This window comes from Colobus angolensis, unplaced genomic scaffold (genome assembly GCF_000951035.1).
Source record: "Colobus angolensis palliatus isolate OR3802 unplaced genomic scaffold, Cang.pa_1.0 Scaffold273, whole genome shotgun sequence".
Taxonomy (NCBI): Eukaryota; Metazoa; Chordata; class Mammalia; order Primates; family Cercopithecidae; genus Colobus; species Colobus angolensis.
In genome coordinates this window covers 133,348-150,860 of record NW_012115966.1, presented here as the reverse complement: position 1 = coordinate 150,860, position 17,513 = coordinate 133,348, and the positions used below count along the sequence as shown (strand labels likewise).

The 17,513-nt window shown below is 43.9% G+C and overlaps 1 protein-coding gene across 1 annotated transcript; it reads left to right on the top strand.

Moving 5' to 3' along the window:
* The first annotated feature begins 585 nt into the window (after positions 1-585).
* Positions 586-15,351, top strand: CHI3L2 (chitinase 3-like 2). The gene is made up of 11 exons (XM_011948039.1): positions 586-688; positions 2,442-2,471; positions 3,334-3,535; positions 3,834-3,890; positions 6,804-6,954; positions 7,520-7,644; positions 7,905-8,034; positions 10,637-10,819; positions 13,213-13,329; positions 14,120-14,259; positions 15,126-15,351. Exons 1-10 carry the CDS (start codon positions 649-651, stop codon positions 14,255-14,257), a joined length of 1,173 nt encoding a protein of 390 aa, XP_011803429.1. The 5' UTR covers positions 586-648; the 3' UTR covers positions 14,258-14,259; positions 15,126-15,351.
* The last annotated feature ends 2,162 nt before the right edge of the window (positions 15,352-17,513 follow it).

Here is a 17,513-nt window from a genome sequence, read left to right as displayed (position 1 = left end):
GGCCAAGGCAGGAGGGTCACTTGAGCCCAGGAATTCAAGACCAGCCTGAGTAATGTAGTGAGACCCTATCTCTACAAATTTTTTTTTTTTTTTTTAATTAGCAAGGTGTAGTGGTGCATGCCTGTGGTTCCAGCTACTCTGGAGGCTAAGCTGGGAAGATCCTTTGAGTCTGGGAGGTTGAGGCTGCAGTGAGCCATGATTGTGCCACTGCACTCCAGCTGGGGTGATAGCGCAAGAGCAAGACCCTGCTTCTAAAAAAAAATACGCAGGCCAGAGGTGGTGTGAGCACAGAGAGAGGTGGGGGAAAGGAGAAGGAAACAGACTGGGATGATGAGGAAGGAGATTCAGGGCTGAGAGTGATACCCGGAGACAGAGCCTGAGCATCACCTCCTTCCCTTCTCCAGGACTGGGTCCCTTTTAGGTGAGACTAGATGAAAAGGACTCTTCAGCAGCTGTCTTCAGAACAACTAATTTCTGGCAGGTCAGAGTTGGCATTGCTCAAATCTGGGCTTCGTTTCCGAGAAGTTTCACAAGTCTGCCAGGGGAAGTCCCTGGACTTCTTGCTTCTTTCATGTAGGGCAGGCTGTCGAAACCTCAGTGGATAAAAGACCTAGAGAATGTGCATCCCAGAAGAAGCTGGTCGAGGATATGGGAGCAACCACCATGGAACAGAAGTCTCTCTGGGCAGGTGAGCATGGGGTTGGTAATTCAGCAGAAAAGTTGGTGAGGAAGAAAGAGGTAACAGGTCTGTAGAAGAAGTAATCTTCCTCCTTTCATGGGATTTCAGTCTTTCTGTTGACCTTAGTGTCAAAAAATTTCAGGCCAATGCAACTGTCACAGGGGAAGGACCTGATCTTTCCTGAATGGGCAAGAAGGCAGCAGTAGCTGGAGCCCTTTGAACTGGCAGGATGTTCTCAGTTTGCACAGAGGTGCTTCTTGTCCACATTAGAACTGGAGCTAAGACAGGAGAGAGGCCAAGCTTTCTTAGTCTCTTAGTGTATGAGCGTTGTATTGGGAGTCACATCTTTCATGGGCTCTGCTGTGGTTATATTTCACAACTTTTGGAGAGTTTCACATTTCTCATCTGCAGAATGATTTATTGAATTAAATGTTTTCTGAATTCTCCCTTTCAACTCTAAAGTTCTGATCCAAAACTCTGGCTTTTGTGGTGGCCAGGAATTGGGATGAGAGTGGGGATGAGGCTAAACAGGGCTATGAGTGAATGAGGGACGTTTACCAGGAGGCGAAGGGAGGGTAGGGAATATGTCTGCTGGAGGAAAGAAATCGCTTCTTTGTGTCCATACCTCTTTCACTTTGTCTTACCCTCTCAAGCCATGAAGCACCCACTTGGCAAGAGCCTTTTGGGTTCCCTGTTGAACTCAGCTTAGCCCTGGACCCACCCTTGACAGGGTAGAGAGTAGGGAGGCCACACTTTGGAGAAGGGCCTGGAGGCTGACCTGACAGTGGATGTGCCAAACGGAATTTCTCTGACCATTTACATAGTGAGTGTGTGGAGAGCCGGGGCCTAACTTCCCTGCCTAAAAAAACATGTGAATCATCAGGAGAGAACAGTAGAGGCCTGTTTTCCAGCCCTAAGCTCTGCAGGGGAGGAATCAGCTCCAGCAGCTGTGTCATTGAAAGTTTTCTCTCTTTTTTGGCTGCCCCTTTCCTTCACTTTCGGACTTCTAAGGGTTTTGGAGTGGACAATATCCCCAGGCTGCGGGGATTGCAGTTCCAGGAGTCTTGTCCGTGGGGCAAAGTTTCTAGGATCCAGGGGTCTGCTCTTTCTTTCCTTTAGGAGGATGTGTTAAGTATAGAATAATCTCACCAGTCTTCCAAGGGTAGATGTCCTATGGAGAAGAGACTGGGCGTAATCTCAAACATGTAAGCTTAAAGCACCACCAGGACCAGTTCACACTGCTTACCTTGTTGTAAGAATTAATTGTTTTTACATAGGGTGACCATCTCATTTTGCCTGAGATAGTTCTGGTTAAGCTATCATCCCAGGGAAATTATTAATAATGCTCCTTTTCACTCTTTGCATTGGACAATAAACTATATGGTTACCCTACCTATATTCAGCTCCAGACTAGACTGTGAGCTCCTTGAGTGCAGGGAAGGCATTAACTGCATTGTGATTTCCCCAGTGCAATGCTTAGCACAGAGCATAAGATTCAATAGAACTTTGTTGGATAAATGAATGAAAAAATAAATTCCCAGCTTGGAAAATGTTTCTGCCTGGGAATGTAGAGACACAAGGCACCCCAGGGCCGGGGAACCTCAAGGTCTTGTAAAGAAACCACAACAGCTGTGGCTGGGGAGCCCAGATGAAGTGTGGCTCTATCTTGTATGTGAGCACACCCACATTTTCACTGCCATTATCTGGTACAGCAGAACCAGGTTTGGCTCAACAGATTTCTCTTTCCACCCATCTATTGCAGGTGTAGTGGTCTTGCTGCTTCTCCAGGGAGGTAAGTAGTCAGTCACTACAGCCTGGATCTCCTGGCTTGGGTGCTTTCATTTTTGATGTCCAGTTTCTTTTTCTGGTACATGCTTTTTCTCTTGATTACTCTCTCCGGTTCTGCCACTGACATATTTATGACAGAGTTTTTGTTCTCTGTATCATTTTGTGTATCCCTTGTTCTAGTTTTTTTTGAGCCACTCTCTCTCTCACCCCTCCCCCATACCTGGCCTCAATATGTGTGTGTGTGTGTGAATACAAACATACACAATGTTTGTATTATCTGTTTCTCTACTGATCTGTGTCATCCATCCATCCATACACACTGAATCTTAGTGCTCCATGGCTGTTTCATATGTTGATGGTATTTCTGTCTCTCAATTTATTTTTTTTTATTTTTTTGAGACAGGGTCTCACTGTGTGGTCCAGGCCGGAGCGCAGTGGTGTGACCATGGCTCACTGCAGCCTGGACCTCCCAGGCTCAAGCAATCCTCCAACCTCAGCCTCCTGAGTAGCTGAGACTACAGGCATGCACCACTACACCCGGCTAATTTTTAAATTTTTTTTAGAGATGGGGTTTTGCTATGCTGCCAGGGCTGGTCTTAAACTCCTGGGCTCAAGCAATCCTCCTGCCTCAGCCTCCCAAAATACTGGGATAACAGGTGTGAGCCACTGTGCCCAGGCTCAGTGTATTTCTTAACTGGGGTCTGGGTACTCAAGAGCCAGCACTAAAGGCCCAGGCTGAATGGCCCTCAGAGGCTCTGGTGGAATGAGCAAATGATGCAATGGCTGTCTTGGGGAGGAAGTTGTGACTTTCTGGGCTCTAAGGCAATAGCACTAGAGTCTCATTGGCTCTCTTCACTCCACTCCAGGATCTGCCTACAAACTGGTTTGCTACTTTACCAACTGGTCCCAGGACCGGCAGGAACCAGGAAAATTCACCCCTGAGAATGTCAACCCCTTCCTATGCTCTCACCTCATCTACTCATTCGCCAGCATCGAGAACAACATGGTTATCATCAAGGACAAGAGTGAAGTGATGCTCTACCAGACCATCAACAGTCTCAAAACCAAGTCAGTAAGATGGGGGTGGAAGCATCCTGCATGGATTTTAGAGGAGGGAAGCTGGTCTTAAGCTGGGCCTAAGACCTACTGTCTCATTCATTCATTCATTCATTCCTGTGTATTTCTCTGGGTGTATTTCTGATCCTGACTGTTCTCACCAGTGCTTCATCCCTTCACTGGACTTCGCTTTGGTTCAAACAGCCAGGCCCTAAGTGTCCATATTCTCTACACTTAAGAACTCTGTTCTTTAGACAAAGGCTTCCCTGGCAGCCAGAGAACAGATAATCATCTTATTCTTCTGCTTCAGGAATCCCAAACTGAAAATTCTCTTGTCCATTGGAGGATACCTGTTTGGTTCCAAAGGGTAAGATTACATCTTTATTTTTTGTTCATTTCCCGATGTAATTTTTGATCATCACCACTTTTCTTCCTCCTGAGAAGAGATATTAAACTAGGCTTTAAGAGGTCTTCCCTTGGCCAGATGGCAAAACTAATCTGAGTTTTGTCACAAGAAGAGGCGCAGCACTAGGTTTCCTGGGGTCTTTGAAGGAATTCTTCTGGAGCTTAATACAAGCCCAGACACTCAAGGCTTGAAAGTGGGCCGTGAACAATACTCAGAAAATTCTTAATTATTTACATGAATGTTTTTCACTTTATGGATTATAGAGATAGTTTTAATAGGAAAGTGCAAATTATTTTAAATTACTTGAGAGTTTGACTTTACACCCTGAGATGGTTTGGATGGGCTGCTTCCGCTTAGAAGTCCCGCCTTGGACCATAGCAGTCAGTGGACTACAATGTCTGGGATCATGGCTCCGCAGCCAAATGGTCTGAGCACCATCAGAGCAGCAGAGGAGACAATCGGTTCTGCTTTGCTTAAAGCCAAAATAACCACTGATACAAAGCACATATTCGAAGTAATATTTTCTACTCACATGAAAATGATATCCCACTCACATCACGAGCTAAATGAAAATACATAAGGATAAATATCACATTTTTTTCAATCTTCAACTACAGTTTATTTAATTTTGCATTTCTTCTGCTTTATTATTTAAAGTGTTAACATCTTAAAAAGTCCAGAGATCTTAAACTCGGCTAGGAGAGTCTTGGAGTTTTTACAGAAGTCTGATAGTACAACTCGTGAAACCTGTCAGTACTGTTACAGCCAGAGTAGGCAGAGGGAAGAAGTAGTGTTAGAAGACCTATGGAGATTTCTGCACACAGAAAGAAGTAAGAAAGATCAGGCTACCTAACTTTTTTGGTTCTGTGTTAACCCCTCCATGAACACCCTTCAATATGAATGGGCTTCCATGGCACCCATCCGTCTAATTCTCAAATTCTCTTCCTTTCCTAATACTTGCTTAGGTGTTGATACAAATAAAAATGTCTTCATTTATTCATTCATTCTTGCATTCATTCATTCATTCATCCAGTAAATAATTGCTTACCAGTTTAGTGGTTAAAAGTAGAACTTTGGAGATAGATGTATTTGGTTTGGATTTCCCTTTAGACGCATGCAAGCTGTGTGACTTCTGTCAAGTTCTTTAACGTCTGCATGCCGCAGTTTTCTTTAACTATACAATAAGAATAATAACAGAATTTACCTCAGGGTGATGTTGTAGAGGCAGGCAATGCAAGCAAACTGTCTAGCATAGTGCCCATGTGCAATAAGGGCTCAATGGTTGCGGTAATCATTGTTATATGATTATTGTTGTTATTATTAGGTAAATGACAGACTTTGTGCCAGGTGCTGTGCAGAATAATTACATATGTGTAACACACAAACTTGCTTCTAAGGAGCAAATTAGTAAATTTCTATTGAATGGGCATGTCTCCTAAAATTGGAGGCATCTGCCCAGAGGCTCAGGTGCAATGGCTTTCTAATTATTGTAAGCACTTTCAAATGCAAGAGAAAAGCTAGAAAACTTTTTCCACCACGGTTTCCTGATACCAGGCCAGTTTCTTGCTATCTCTTCCACTTCGAAGATGAGATACATGCAGGAATCAAAATCTCAATTTAATATTGAATAAAACAAAATTAATTCAAGGCTCTAAGAAAGCCTGGGGGTGGGAGGTATTGTAAGAGGTGAAAAGTGACACAACTTTAAGTTTATGTCCCCAGGAAAACACCAGTATCTCATCTACAGCTTTGGGTTTTAAATGCTATTGGTGCCCTTGGTGTGGGCATCTGAGAATCAATTTCATGGCTTCAGAATTCTAGTTCAGATGAAGCCCTTGAGGAGCTGCTAATTTCAAGTCCTGTTTTCATCAGAAATCCTGGGGATGGGGAGATCTGCATTGCCTATTTGTGACTGGGATGCTTGTTTGGGGACCATGAATTCACTGGAGTCCAGTCCTTCTTCTTGGAACTTCCCTAAATGTTACACCCTTGAGGCACATGAAGCAGGATTAATACCCTCAGTCCCAATTTAGAGGTGGCCAGACTGGAACCCTGAGAGCGAGTTAACGACAAAGTGGCCATCAGAAAGTACTCTGACCTGGGACTTGAATCTAGCTCTCCTGATCCTAAGCCCACCACATTGCAAACTGCTTTTCCAAGGGTATAAAGTGTTGAAGAAAACCAAAGCTGGATAGCATTTAAGCAGTAAAACAGATTTTATTCAGGAAATATTGCAATGGGGGAAAAAGACCTAAGTATGGTACTGGGTTCTATTCCAAAGGCAGCAAAGGCAAGTGAGGAAATACAGCCAAAGAGCACACTGGGGGAAATCAGTGGATGGAAAATCTTAAAGAGGAAACATCAGAGCTGGGGGATTCTTGCTAAACTGATTCAACAGGATTCCTGTCCTGCCAAAGGATGCCAGAGTGATGAGCTATCACCTGAGGGATGGCACGGGGTGAGTGATCAGGTACAGGGGTGGGGGTTTCTCGCTAAACTGACCTAGCAGGACTTTTGCTAGAATCAGACACGGCAAAGACAGACACAGAAGCCCAAGGTTGAGGTCCAGTCGAGAAGAGGGCTCAGAGAAGCCTACCTAGAGTTTGGTCAAGGCAAGAGTCTTTGTCAAAGGCAGCTCCGTTACCCTCAGGAAGATGTGCAGAGAACCCAGTCTTCCTCTACCTGGCCGGATCAATATTCTGGACCAACAGTCCTTCTTCTCTCATCTGTTCCAAAAAGGGAAAGCATTAGAATAGACAAATTGTAAGTGAATATTGGGAAAGAGAAGACTGCTCAGGATTTCTGTGAAAAATGTGTTACACTACAGATGTTACTTGTTCTTTCCAAAAAGACACTTGTATTGCTTCTTTCCAGGTTCCACCCCATGGTGGATTCTTCTACATCACGCTTGGAATTCGTTAACTCCGTAATCCTGTTTCTGAGGAACCATAACTTTGATGGACTGGATGTAAGCTGGATCTACCCAGATCAGAAAGAAAACACTCATTTCACTCTGCTGATTCATGTAAGTCAGATGCCATGGTGTACTCAGTACTCTGACATCCAGAATCCACAGCCACAATGGGAGACAAAAGGGAAGAGATTGAGTGTGGTGGGAAGACACAGCCCCAGGCTTTCTGAAGCCCCCACTAATGACAGAAAAGCCCCTGTTCCTATTTTAAGGGAGGAACAATATGAAACAATGGAGCCCCCTTGTTCATTTATTTTGATGTTCTTCTTTTTGATGAAGAACATCAAAATAAAGCAACATCCATATAAAAGAGTGTGTAGCCATAGGATTTCCTGGGTAGTGAGGTAGCCTCATAGAAGATCTATCAGATACATCCGAAAATCTGTCAGGTAGAAACCAAGATGGTTATTTCCTGGGTACAGTGAGGTTGGGGTCCTCCTGCCTAATGTGGAAACTTCCTGAGCAGATACAGGCACAAGGCATCCCCATATGGGATGGAGAGGAAACGGTTGATCTTTTCCATCTAATGTGGTTCTAAACCTCATAGATCCCAGGCAAGAAGCTTAGCGCTGTATTCTGGGAAGGGGATTCTAACACCTTGTTTCCTTGTTTTTCCTAGGAGTTAGCAGAAGCCTTTCAGAAGGACTTCACAAAATCCACCAAGGAAAGGCTTCTCTTGACTGCAGGTGTATCTGCCGGGAGGCAAATGATTGATAACAGCTATCAAGTTGAGAAACTGGCAAAGTGAGTACATCAGAGCAACTTTCCATCCTTCTGCTTCCAATTTGGTCCATGCAAATGATGCATCGCATGTTTGAGGGATGAGGGGAAAAGGAGGAGAGGGAAGGTCGCTGTCCTAACCCTGCATCATTCAGCCAGGAACAACTTCTTTACAGAGACTTTCAATCCTTCTAGCAGCATCATTCAAAGCCAAAACAATTACTTAACAATTGTTTCTACCACTGCTCATCACAAAATCTCTCCCTTTGCTTTTGGCACTTTAGAGATCTGGATTTCATCAACCTCCTGTCCTTTGACTTCCATGGGTCTTGGGAAAAGCCCCTTATCACTGGCCACAACAGCCCTCTGAGCAAGGGGTGGCAGGACAGAGGGCCAAGCTCCTACTACAATGTGGTGAGTAGGCCAGTGGAACTGCAGGGGTACTGGCTGTGGCAGTGGGGCCGGGGAGAGTCCAGCATGTCTAGAGTTACTTCTGTCTTGAACTGAGGAAGAGCTATGAGCCCAAGAGGGAATTGGGTAGTCCCAAGAGCAAGTGAGTGCAGGAGAAGTGCTTTGACCAGGCACCAATAAAATGTCACCTGGAAAATGTCAGAAGTGCTGATAGCTGAAGTGCCCTAAGCTCTGTCTCTGGCTCAGTGTCCCATATCCCAGTCTTCTCTGGATTCTCCATCTTTGGTACATTTCTTGGCATCTACACAGGTGAACAGAACTTGTACCATCCTGTGTCCATCTACATTCCCTATTTAATTCTATCTTTAAAACAATCCCATGAGGTCAGCTGGGTAGGAAGTGTTACTCCCACTTCACAGATGATGAAACAGAAGTTAGTCAGATTCCATTGACTCTTCAAGGTCGTGTGATGTGAAGGTCCTGGTGGTGGGAAATGAAAAGTAAAAAAAAAATAGTAATGTAATAATGTTGTTGATGTTGTTCTGGAACATAACATATCCAGCCAATGAGTTTTCCTTGCCCACTGATTTATCAAGATAGGGGAATTGCAATAGAGAAAGAGTTTAAGTCATGCAGAATCGGCTGTATGGGAGACTGGAATTTTATTATTACTCAAATCCGTCTCCCTGGAAATGCAGGGACCAGGGTTTTTAAGGATAATTTTGTGGATGGGGGGTCAGAAAGTGGGGAGTGCTGATTGATCAGGTTGAAGATGAAATCATAAGGGTTCAAAGTGGGTTTTTCTTGCTGTCTTTTGTTGTTGGTTGGGGTCACAGAACTGGTTGAGCCAGATTCCTGGGTCTGGGTGGTGTCAGCTGGTGCATCAGAATGCAAGATCTGCAAAACATCTCAAGCACTGTTCTGAGGTTTTGCAACAGTGATGCTATTCCCAGCTGCAATTTGGTGAGGCTTGGAATCTTGCAGCCTTTGGCCGCATGACTCCTAAACCATAACTTCTAATCTCATGGCTAATTTGTTAGTTCTACAAAAGCAGACTGGTGTCTAGGCAAGGAGAGAATTTGTTTCCAAAAAAGGCTGTTAATCATCTTTGTTTGAAAGCTAAACTATAGACTAAATTCCTCTCAAATTGAGTTGGCTTACACCCGGGAATGAACAAGGACAGCTTGAAGGTTAGAAGCAAGATGGAGTCAGTTAGCTCAGATCTCTTTCACTGTCACAGTTTTCTCAGTTACAATTTTTGCAAAGGCTGTTTCATATATATGGATGTATATTCCTAAAATTCTGGGAGAAAAAAATATCTGTGTTGCATGTTTCCAGGCCTTCGTATTCAAAGTTACAAAATGGATCAGTCCAGAGCTAGATATGATTTCTGGTTGGGGTTTTCTAGGCCTTCATGTGGCTAAGTCACATCAGCCTCCTTCACTCCTTCCTCTCTGTCAGTTATCTTTAAAGATGAGGAGACGATCTTTGTCTTCTCTAACCCTTTATTTTGTTCTGAGAGCAGGAAAGCCAAAATTAGCCTCTTACCTCCCAATCTATCTGTAAACCAAAATTAAATTCTAAGCCCCCCAAACATCTGAACAAATCCCTCCTCTTGGCCAAGGGCATTCAAAGTTAATCTGAAAAATTAAGTCAGGTCATGATGGGAAGTTGGGCGTCAGACATGCCTCACAGCTGACCAGCACTAACATCAACACAGACACCTTAAGACTGATAGAGCAGACTTTCTAAGTCTGCTGAGAAACATTTACAATCTAATCTTTTGGAAGCCTGCTACCTGGAGGCTTTATCTGCATGATAAAACCTTGGTCTCTACACCACTTATCATAACCCAGACATTCCTTTCTATTGACTCCAGGCCTTTAGATAATAACTCTTTCAACCAATTGCTAATCAAAAGATCTTTGAATTCACCTATGACCTGGAAGCTGCAGCTTCTAGTTGTCCTGCATTTCTGGAGTGAACCAATGTACATCTTACATATATTTATTGATGTCTTATGTTTCCTTGAAATGTATGAAATCAAGCTGTAACCTGACCACTGTGGGCACATATCCTCAGGATCTCCTGAGAGCTGTGTCACGGGCCATTTGTCACTCACATTTGGCTCAGAATAAATCTCTTCCAATATTTTATAGAGTTTGACTCTTTACATTGACATATCCCATTGGGTTCAAGGTCATTGTGAGGCCTCATGGACCAGGAATCTGACAGCCACCTTTGTCAGTATTCACAATGAGCCGTTGTGTAGACAAATTCCATAGGGATTTTGTGTTGACTCAAAAGGGAAAGGAAGATGGTGACAACCTTGATTTCATGTTTTCTAGGTTTCTTGACTGATTTCTTTTGTGATCCACCGTCTAGTTCCTTTCAGAAATTAGAAAAAGCTGCATAAGCCTCTTGCTGCTAAAGAGCATATGTGCATTAGAACAAGCACTCTTGTACTGGGGAGATCTGGTCTGTTCACACTCAGATGTAGAAAAGAAACCAAGCAGTCACCTCTGTGAAGTTTGGGATAGAGGCTAAAAAAGGCCTGACACCTTTCTTTCCCCACTCTGAGCCTCCATCTCTCTTCCCATTCTAGGAATATGCTGTGGGGTACTGGATACACAAGGGAATGCCTTCAGAGAAGGTGGTCATGGGCATCCCCACATATGGGCACTCCTTCACACTGGCCACTGCAGAAACCACCGTGGGGGCCCCTGCCTCTGGCCCTGGAGCTGCTGGACCCATCACAGAGTCTTCAGGCTTCCTGGCCTATTATGAGGTACCTGGAAACCACCTGTACCCTCAGCTCCCTGCCATGTCTGGGTAGATATTCCAGCTTCAACCTGACAGCACAGTAAAGCATTCTGAGTGTTGTGAAGGGGAAAGTTCACAGTACTACTGAGCATGTGAAGGGAGCTCCCAACTCTGGTTTGGGAGAGGGTCAGGGAATGCTTCCTGGAGGAAGTGAAATAAGCTGAACTCTGAAGATGAGATGGAGCTAGCCAGGAATGGGGATAGGTAGAGGAGGATATGAGAAATTGAAAAAGGAAGACTACCCCAAGTTCTTGATTTGAGCAGCTAAGTGGATGGCAATGCCATTTACAGGAGATAAGAAAGACTGGAGGGAGAACAGAGTGGACATTGGTCCTGCTCATGAGATCAGTTTTGGATGTTCTCAGTGTGAGGAGCCTGTGGGACATACAGATAACAAGTGAGTCGTTGAATATATGGGTTTGGATCACAGCAGACCAGTCTGCACTAGAGAGGTAAATTCAAAAATATCAGCATAAAGATGGTACCTGAAGCCAAATCACACAATGAGAAGCGCATGAGGCCCAAGCCAAACCCAAGAACCTCCTACACCTGAGGGACGTGCAGAGGAAGGAGAACATGTTAAGGTAACTGACAAGGAACTACAAGAGGGTTAGAAGGAACCCATACAGATCTGTGCCAAAGACCTTAGAGAAGTGGGTGTTTCAAAAAGGAGGGAGTGGTCAAATGTGTCCAATTCTGTGCAGAAGTCAGATGGATCATAGGGATAACAAAATTGTTCAGTTAATTATACCATCATTTCTCTCTGCCCTCCAATCTGGTAAAATTTATTTAAAAAGCACAGGGGAAGATATAAATCTAACAATAGGTCAACCAACAGAAACTCTGTGGACACTCTCATATCCCAAACACTGGGTACTGTGAAAGCTAGAAATAAGTAATTATCCATCTTTATCTCTAAAGGGGTTATTGTCAAGGTGAAAAGAATGTAGAATACAGACGTAACTAGTTAAACAAGAGTTCAAAAACAAGATAACTATAATATTTAATAAAATCAGAGAGGTATTATAAAACAATATGGGATTCAATGACTAATGAATGGTGTAGAGTGACATGAGATCAGAGATATGTGACTGGGGGAGGCTCCACGGAAGAGGAGAAGTTTATGCTGGGCCTTGAAGGATGAGTAGAAATTTGATCAGGTAGAGAAAAAATATATCATTCTATATCCTGGTCTATCTTTGGAGTCCCAGCCTGACCTCTCATTGTGAGCGTGGACATGCCATGGGCCCATGCTGAATGAGTTGGCACCCACCAAGGTACCCATTCGGTGTAATGCTCAATTTTTCCTTTCACCTTACACATAGGAATGATTGACATATCATCAATTCAACAGGCAACAGGAATGGGACATGGGTCATCGTGAGAGTCCTCAATGAATCTCAGGGTGCCTGACAGATAGGAGTGGGAGAGAGGCTGACCCATCCTTGGGTAGTTCTAGGTTGACAGCAATAACACTCTTAATTTAAGGGAGAAGAGAGGTCATTGCTCAGAATCTACTGGTAGGGTTATAATATCAACCACCCACTAGATATGCACTTTCCATCTCATGGAAAGTTTGATTTGATTGTTCAGTTCATAATGAATCTAGGCCACTATAACTTTGACAGGTTGATATTTGCTTAAATATTCAACTTTCATTTTCTGCCCTCATTGTAGTAAGTGTGAATGTAGTTCATCCAAAAAGAGTAATCCAAAAGGGATTTTCTATGTGATGTTGAAATGCATTTTTTAATTGAAGATTTATCTTTTTTAGAGCTCTTCCTTATGCTAACAGAAAGAATGTAGCTAATGACCGAAGGGGAGCCCCAGGACAGGGCATATTGGGGATGGGAGGAGACAGAGGGGGAGTAATGAGATTTAAGTGGAGATGCTACAAGGTGAGGAATAGTGGTGATGGTCAGGATAATACTTCACATTTGTAAAGCACTTTACTGTTTTCCAAAAATTTTTTTAATGTGTATTAGGTCATCTGATCCTAACAACAACACTGGAAGGTAGATATGTTGAAAGCATTATTATAATTATTTCCATTTTGCAAATGAAGAAATTGGAAGATTTATTGGTCGGTGCTGGGGTCTGATCTGGAACTCAAGTATTCTCTGATGTCTAGCTGCTGTGTCTCCTCCTGATGAGACTTTAGCACAGACACTTCCCAGTGGTTCACCTTGGGCCACCCACTTCATATGATATATGTGGTCATTTCTCTCATTGTCTGATCCTTGGGATAAAGGTTCTGATATTTTCCCCAAGTCCCTAGTGGCTCACTGTCCTGTCTACCCCCACCAAGTTTCAAGAATAACCCATTACTGACCCTCTCGTTTCCCTTTCCCCTGCCAGATCTGCCAATTTCTGAAAGGAGCCAAGATCACAAGGCTCCAGGATCAGCAGGTTCCCTACGCAGTCAAGGGGAACCAGTGGGTGGGCTATGATGATGTGGAGAGTATGGAGACCAAGGTAGGTGGGCAACAGGATCTGGAACAGGCAGATGCTCCTTTAGATGGGGAATGGGGATATGTAGTAAAATGCCTGAATACTCTATGTTGAAAGAAAGAAGCTTCTGAGGCCCCAGACTCTAGGATGGGATCCAGCAGTCTCTATAGCTTAAGTCTAGTAGTGACTCTGTGTCATACCTGTGAGCAGCTGTGGTACAGGTAGACAAGTTGGAAAGGACACAAAAAAGAGTTGAGAACAAGTAAGTTTATTCTGATAAGTGAGGAGTGGAGAGAAGAGAAAGGCAAGGAGAAGGGAGAGGAAATAAAGGAGACATTGGTGCCTGTATAGGTAATCTACTTTGTTAATTATCTCAGGACAAACTGTTTAGTCCTTCTCATGGATTACCTAGCTAGGAGGCTCCAGATTCCTGAGCCTACCAGTTCTTAGACCTTGGTAAGACATTTGCGTTCCTTTCAGGGTTAGGGCAAAAAGGAGGCTTGAGTGTAATTGACAATCCTGGCCACTTGTCTTGTTAAAGGCTTCCTAGTTTCTTCCCTTATTATGGAGAGTTTTCTCAGCCTCCAAGAATGCCGAACCTTGAGTGTGGTGACTCAAGTCAGAATGAGAGGTGGCTAATGCTGACTTGGTGGCTCTCTCTCCCTCAGCAATCTTACCGCTTAGGGAGTCTCTAACTCCAGAAAACCAGTTAGTCTACCACTGTATTCTAAGCTGAGACCCTCATCTGAACCTGATATGGTTGTGGGCATTTAGGGGTCACGTCTAATCTCTATGTGTCCTGTGCCTCCCGTAGGTTCGGTTCTTAAAGAATTTAAACCTGGGAGGAGCCATGATCTGGTCTATTGACATGGATGACTTCACTGGCAAATCCTGCAACCAGGGCCCTTACCCCCTTGTCCAAGCAGTCAAGAGAAGCCTTGGCTCCCTGTGAAGGTAACAGTCCAGGCTGGAGCTGGGAGTGGGCAGAGAGATGGGCAGAACAGGGCACAGGAGACCAGGGGAGATCATCTTCACATATTTGGGCTAATCCTTTCTCATGCTCCTTTGGCTCTTCTGCCATGTTTTCTTAGTGATTAGGCTGGTTCTGCCCTTTTCATAGGTTTTCCGTAGACTTTTAAAGTGATAATAATAATATTGATAAATTTTGGCTACCATGTATTGAGCATAGTATGAGCTAAGGACTTTCATTACATATATATTAGGGATAAATATTGACTCCACCACAATTCTTGGTTACAAAATCATCAGCCTGTCTTAATTTTCTAAATCACAATAAATCTGACTCTGTGCCCTCAATTCACTTGACTGATGACAATTTCCATCTCAATCACTACCTGATGCTCTTTTTCCCCCACCCACAGTTGATCTTACTTAGTCTAGACATTTGTGAGCTCCCATGGTCATCACTGATACGCCTTTACCCAAGTCTCCCTATTACCTTGAAGGTCGGTGGCTTTGCTGCTGCTCCATCCCTGGGCCCCCAGCTCCCTAGGTGCATTGTATATCCTCCTGTGCAGATGAAGGCTGTTGCTGACCAACCAGTTATGCTGTGATACATTGGTTCTAGGGCAGAGGGTGGAGTAGCAGGGCGCTGGGGCTCACTGCAGACAGACAACTAAAAAGGACTGGCTCTACTATCCTGGCAAAGGGCCTAGAACCATTTGAAAACTCCTGATTAGATAACTCCTGAATCCAAGAAGGATGCAGCCTTCCAATTCTGAGCATCCATTGTTTCGTAACTTGACTTAGGCCTCAGTTTACTGAGTTGGGCTTTGAAATATTTTTCCTTTTGTTTCCAGGATTAGCTTACAGAGAAGCAGGCAAGGTGACCTTGCTGCCTGGGGCCTGCTCTCTCCCAGGAATTCTAATGTGGGATTCCCATTGCCAGGCTGGCCTTTGGATCTCTCTTCCAAGCCTTTCCTGACTTCCTCTTAAATCATGGATTGGACCTGGTTTTGTTTTCCTGCAGCTGTTGACTTGTTGCCCTGAAGTACAATTAAAAAAAAATTCATTTTGATCCAGTAAGTATGGCCTCATTTGTTCAGTCCTTGACCCTGTGATATCAGGTTGTTCTGTCCCTACTATTTGTGGGGTCCAGAGCTAAGGTGAAAACGAAAGTTTGCATATCATGTTTAAATACTAAAAACATGCTGTTAAAATATGACTTATGCTCCAACATTAACACATACAACTTTGCAACCACCTAGAAGATCAGAACTTGAAAATTTTAAATTCTCAGACTCCTTGGAATTCCACACGAGAATTCCCATCTTTGCCTCTGTCTCTCACAGCAGAAGCCTCATGGGCATACTTGTGGACACTGTAGGCTTTGCATCCAAGCTTCATCTGCACTCTACCCTCTACCCTCAACCTCCAGCACACACACACACACACACACACACACACACACACACACCTCTGGGCTATGCATGTGCACACAAGCATTGTAGTCTACTCTCAGTGAAGATTGCCCAGGGAAAAGTCATGTGCAGTCCCTGAGAGAGCGCATAGGCTCTTCTGGCTATTTGGGTAGAAATGCTGGATATCTGGATCATGATTTAGAAGAGGAGGTATGCGAGCTTTAGGTGAATGTGCTCCTAGCCTGGCAGTCTCCTTACCTTGTGGGGAGGGGTGCAACTGGAAGAGGGCCCAAGTGGGACCCTCTAAAGGAGGGTCAGAAAACTATGGCCCATGGATCAAACCTAGCCCACTGCCTGTTTTTGAAAGTAAAATGTTATTGGAAGACAGCCACACCCAGTTTGTTTACATATTGTCTGTGGCTACTTTCTCCCAACAATGGCAGAGTTGAGAAGTATGACAGAGATGGTATGGCCTGCAAAGCCTAAACTATTTACTCTCTGGCCCTTTACAGAAAAGTTTGCCAACTCCTTTTCTAAAGCATGGTGCCCACAGCACCAGGTCTAAGGCTGATTCTGGTGTCAGACTCCTTAATTTTAGGATGAACTGTTTTCCCCCATTTTCCCAATTTCTTCCAATCTTTTCCTTCCAGAAAAGCCACTTTTATCTTGACCTTTGAACAAGAGTTTCATACACGTGTTTAATCCTCATGGCTTGTGAAGTGACAATAAGCCCAATTTTCAGATGAGCTAACTGAGGCATCAGTGTAAGGGTACATGTCTGATAAGTGGTGGCAACTAGACTGAATCCAAGAAGGCAGCAGCACCAGAATGTCTGTGGAGGAGGGGATTAGAGGTGGCTACATGATCGAAGCGGCATAGGGTGGGAATACTAGGAGACTTTTTCAAAACTACTTTGAATATCCTATTAACGCTGGAAAACCCCAGACGTACATACCAAAGAATGGGAGTGGCAAGCACTGACGGATACTAGGGGAAGTTAGTCCCCAAGGTCCCCTTGAATGCTGCTCCAGTGCTCAGATCTTCTTACTACAAGGTAGAAATTGCTTGGGCACCTCTCTGACTTTCTAACTCTGGCTTTCTAACTTTGCTTCCTGTGGTAATTGAATTCTCAAGAAGCAGAAGAGCAGAGTAATTAAGAACATAGTCCAGAGCCAGATCTCCTGGGTTCACACACACTGGCTTTGTCACCAGCCTAGTGGCTATGTGACCTTGGGCACGTTATTTACCTTTTATGTGCCGCCAGCTTTCTCATTTTTAAGGTGGGGATAATAAGAGTACCTACCTCTCAGGGATGTGATGATGGTTTGGTAAGTTAATATTTGTAAGGCATTTGGGCAAATGCCTGACACATCACAAATACTATTTGTGTTTGTTATTATTTCCATTAAAAGGAAAACATTAGATAAAACAAATCTAACAGAGTTTATTTGAGCAAAGAATGATTCAATGAATTGGGCAACACTGAGAACCAGAAGAGGTTCAGAGAGCTCTCCTCTGCAGTATGGAGAATGAGTATTTACAGGCAGAACAGAAAGTAGAGAAATAGTCTAATCGGTCACAGCCAGGAGTCTGCCTTATTTAAACACGGTCTGATCAGTTGGCTGCCTGTGATTGGCCAAGATCTGGTTACTGTTACAAAAAAAAAAAATACTTCTAAGTTAGGTTTCAGTTTATTTATATACTACATTAGGTTCTGGTTCATTAGTAGGGATTCAAACTACAGAGATAACCTCAGGCCAAAGTTAATTTAACTCTTCCATTATCCAGCTGCTATAACCGGCACGAACGAGTATGGGCAGCTGCCCA

What these genes read in the sequence shown, in the direction of transcription:
- CHI3L2 (XM_011948039.1), top strand. Translation starts at nt 649, where the DNA reads ATGGGAGCAACCACCATGGAACAGAAGTCTCTCTGGGCAG. An exon ending in CAAGCTCCTACTACAATGTG is followed by an intron (nt 8,035 to 10,636) that starts GTGAGTAGGCCA and finishes TTCCCATTCTAG; the next exon opens with GAATATGCTGTGGGGTACTG. An exon ending in GCTTCCTGGCCTATTATGAG is followed by an intron (nt 10,820 to 13,212) that starts GTACCTGGAAAC and finishes TTCCCCTGCCAG; the next exon opens with ATCTGCCAATTTCTGAAAGG.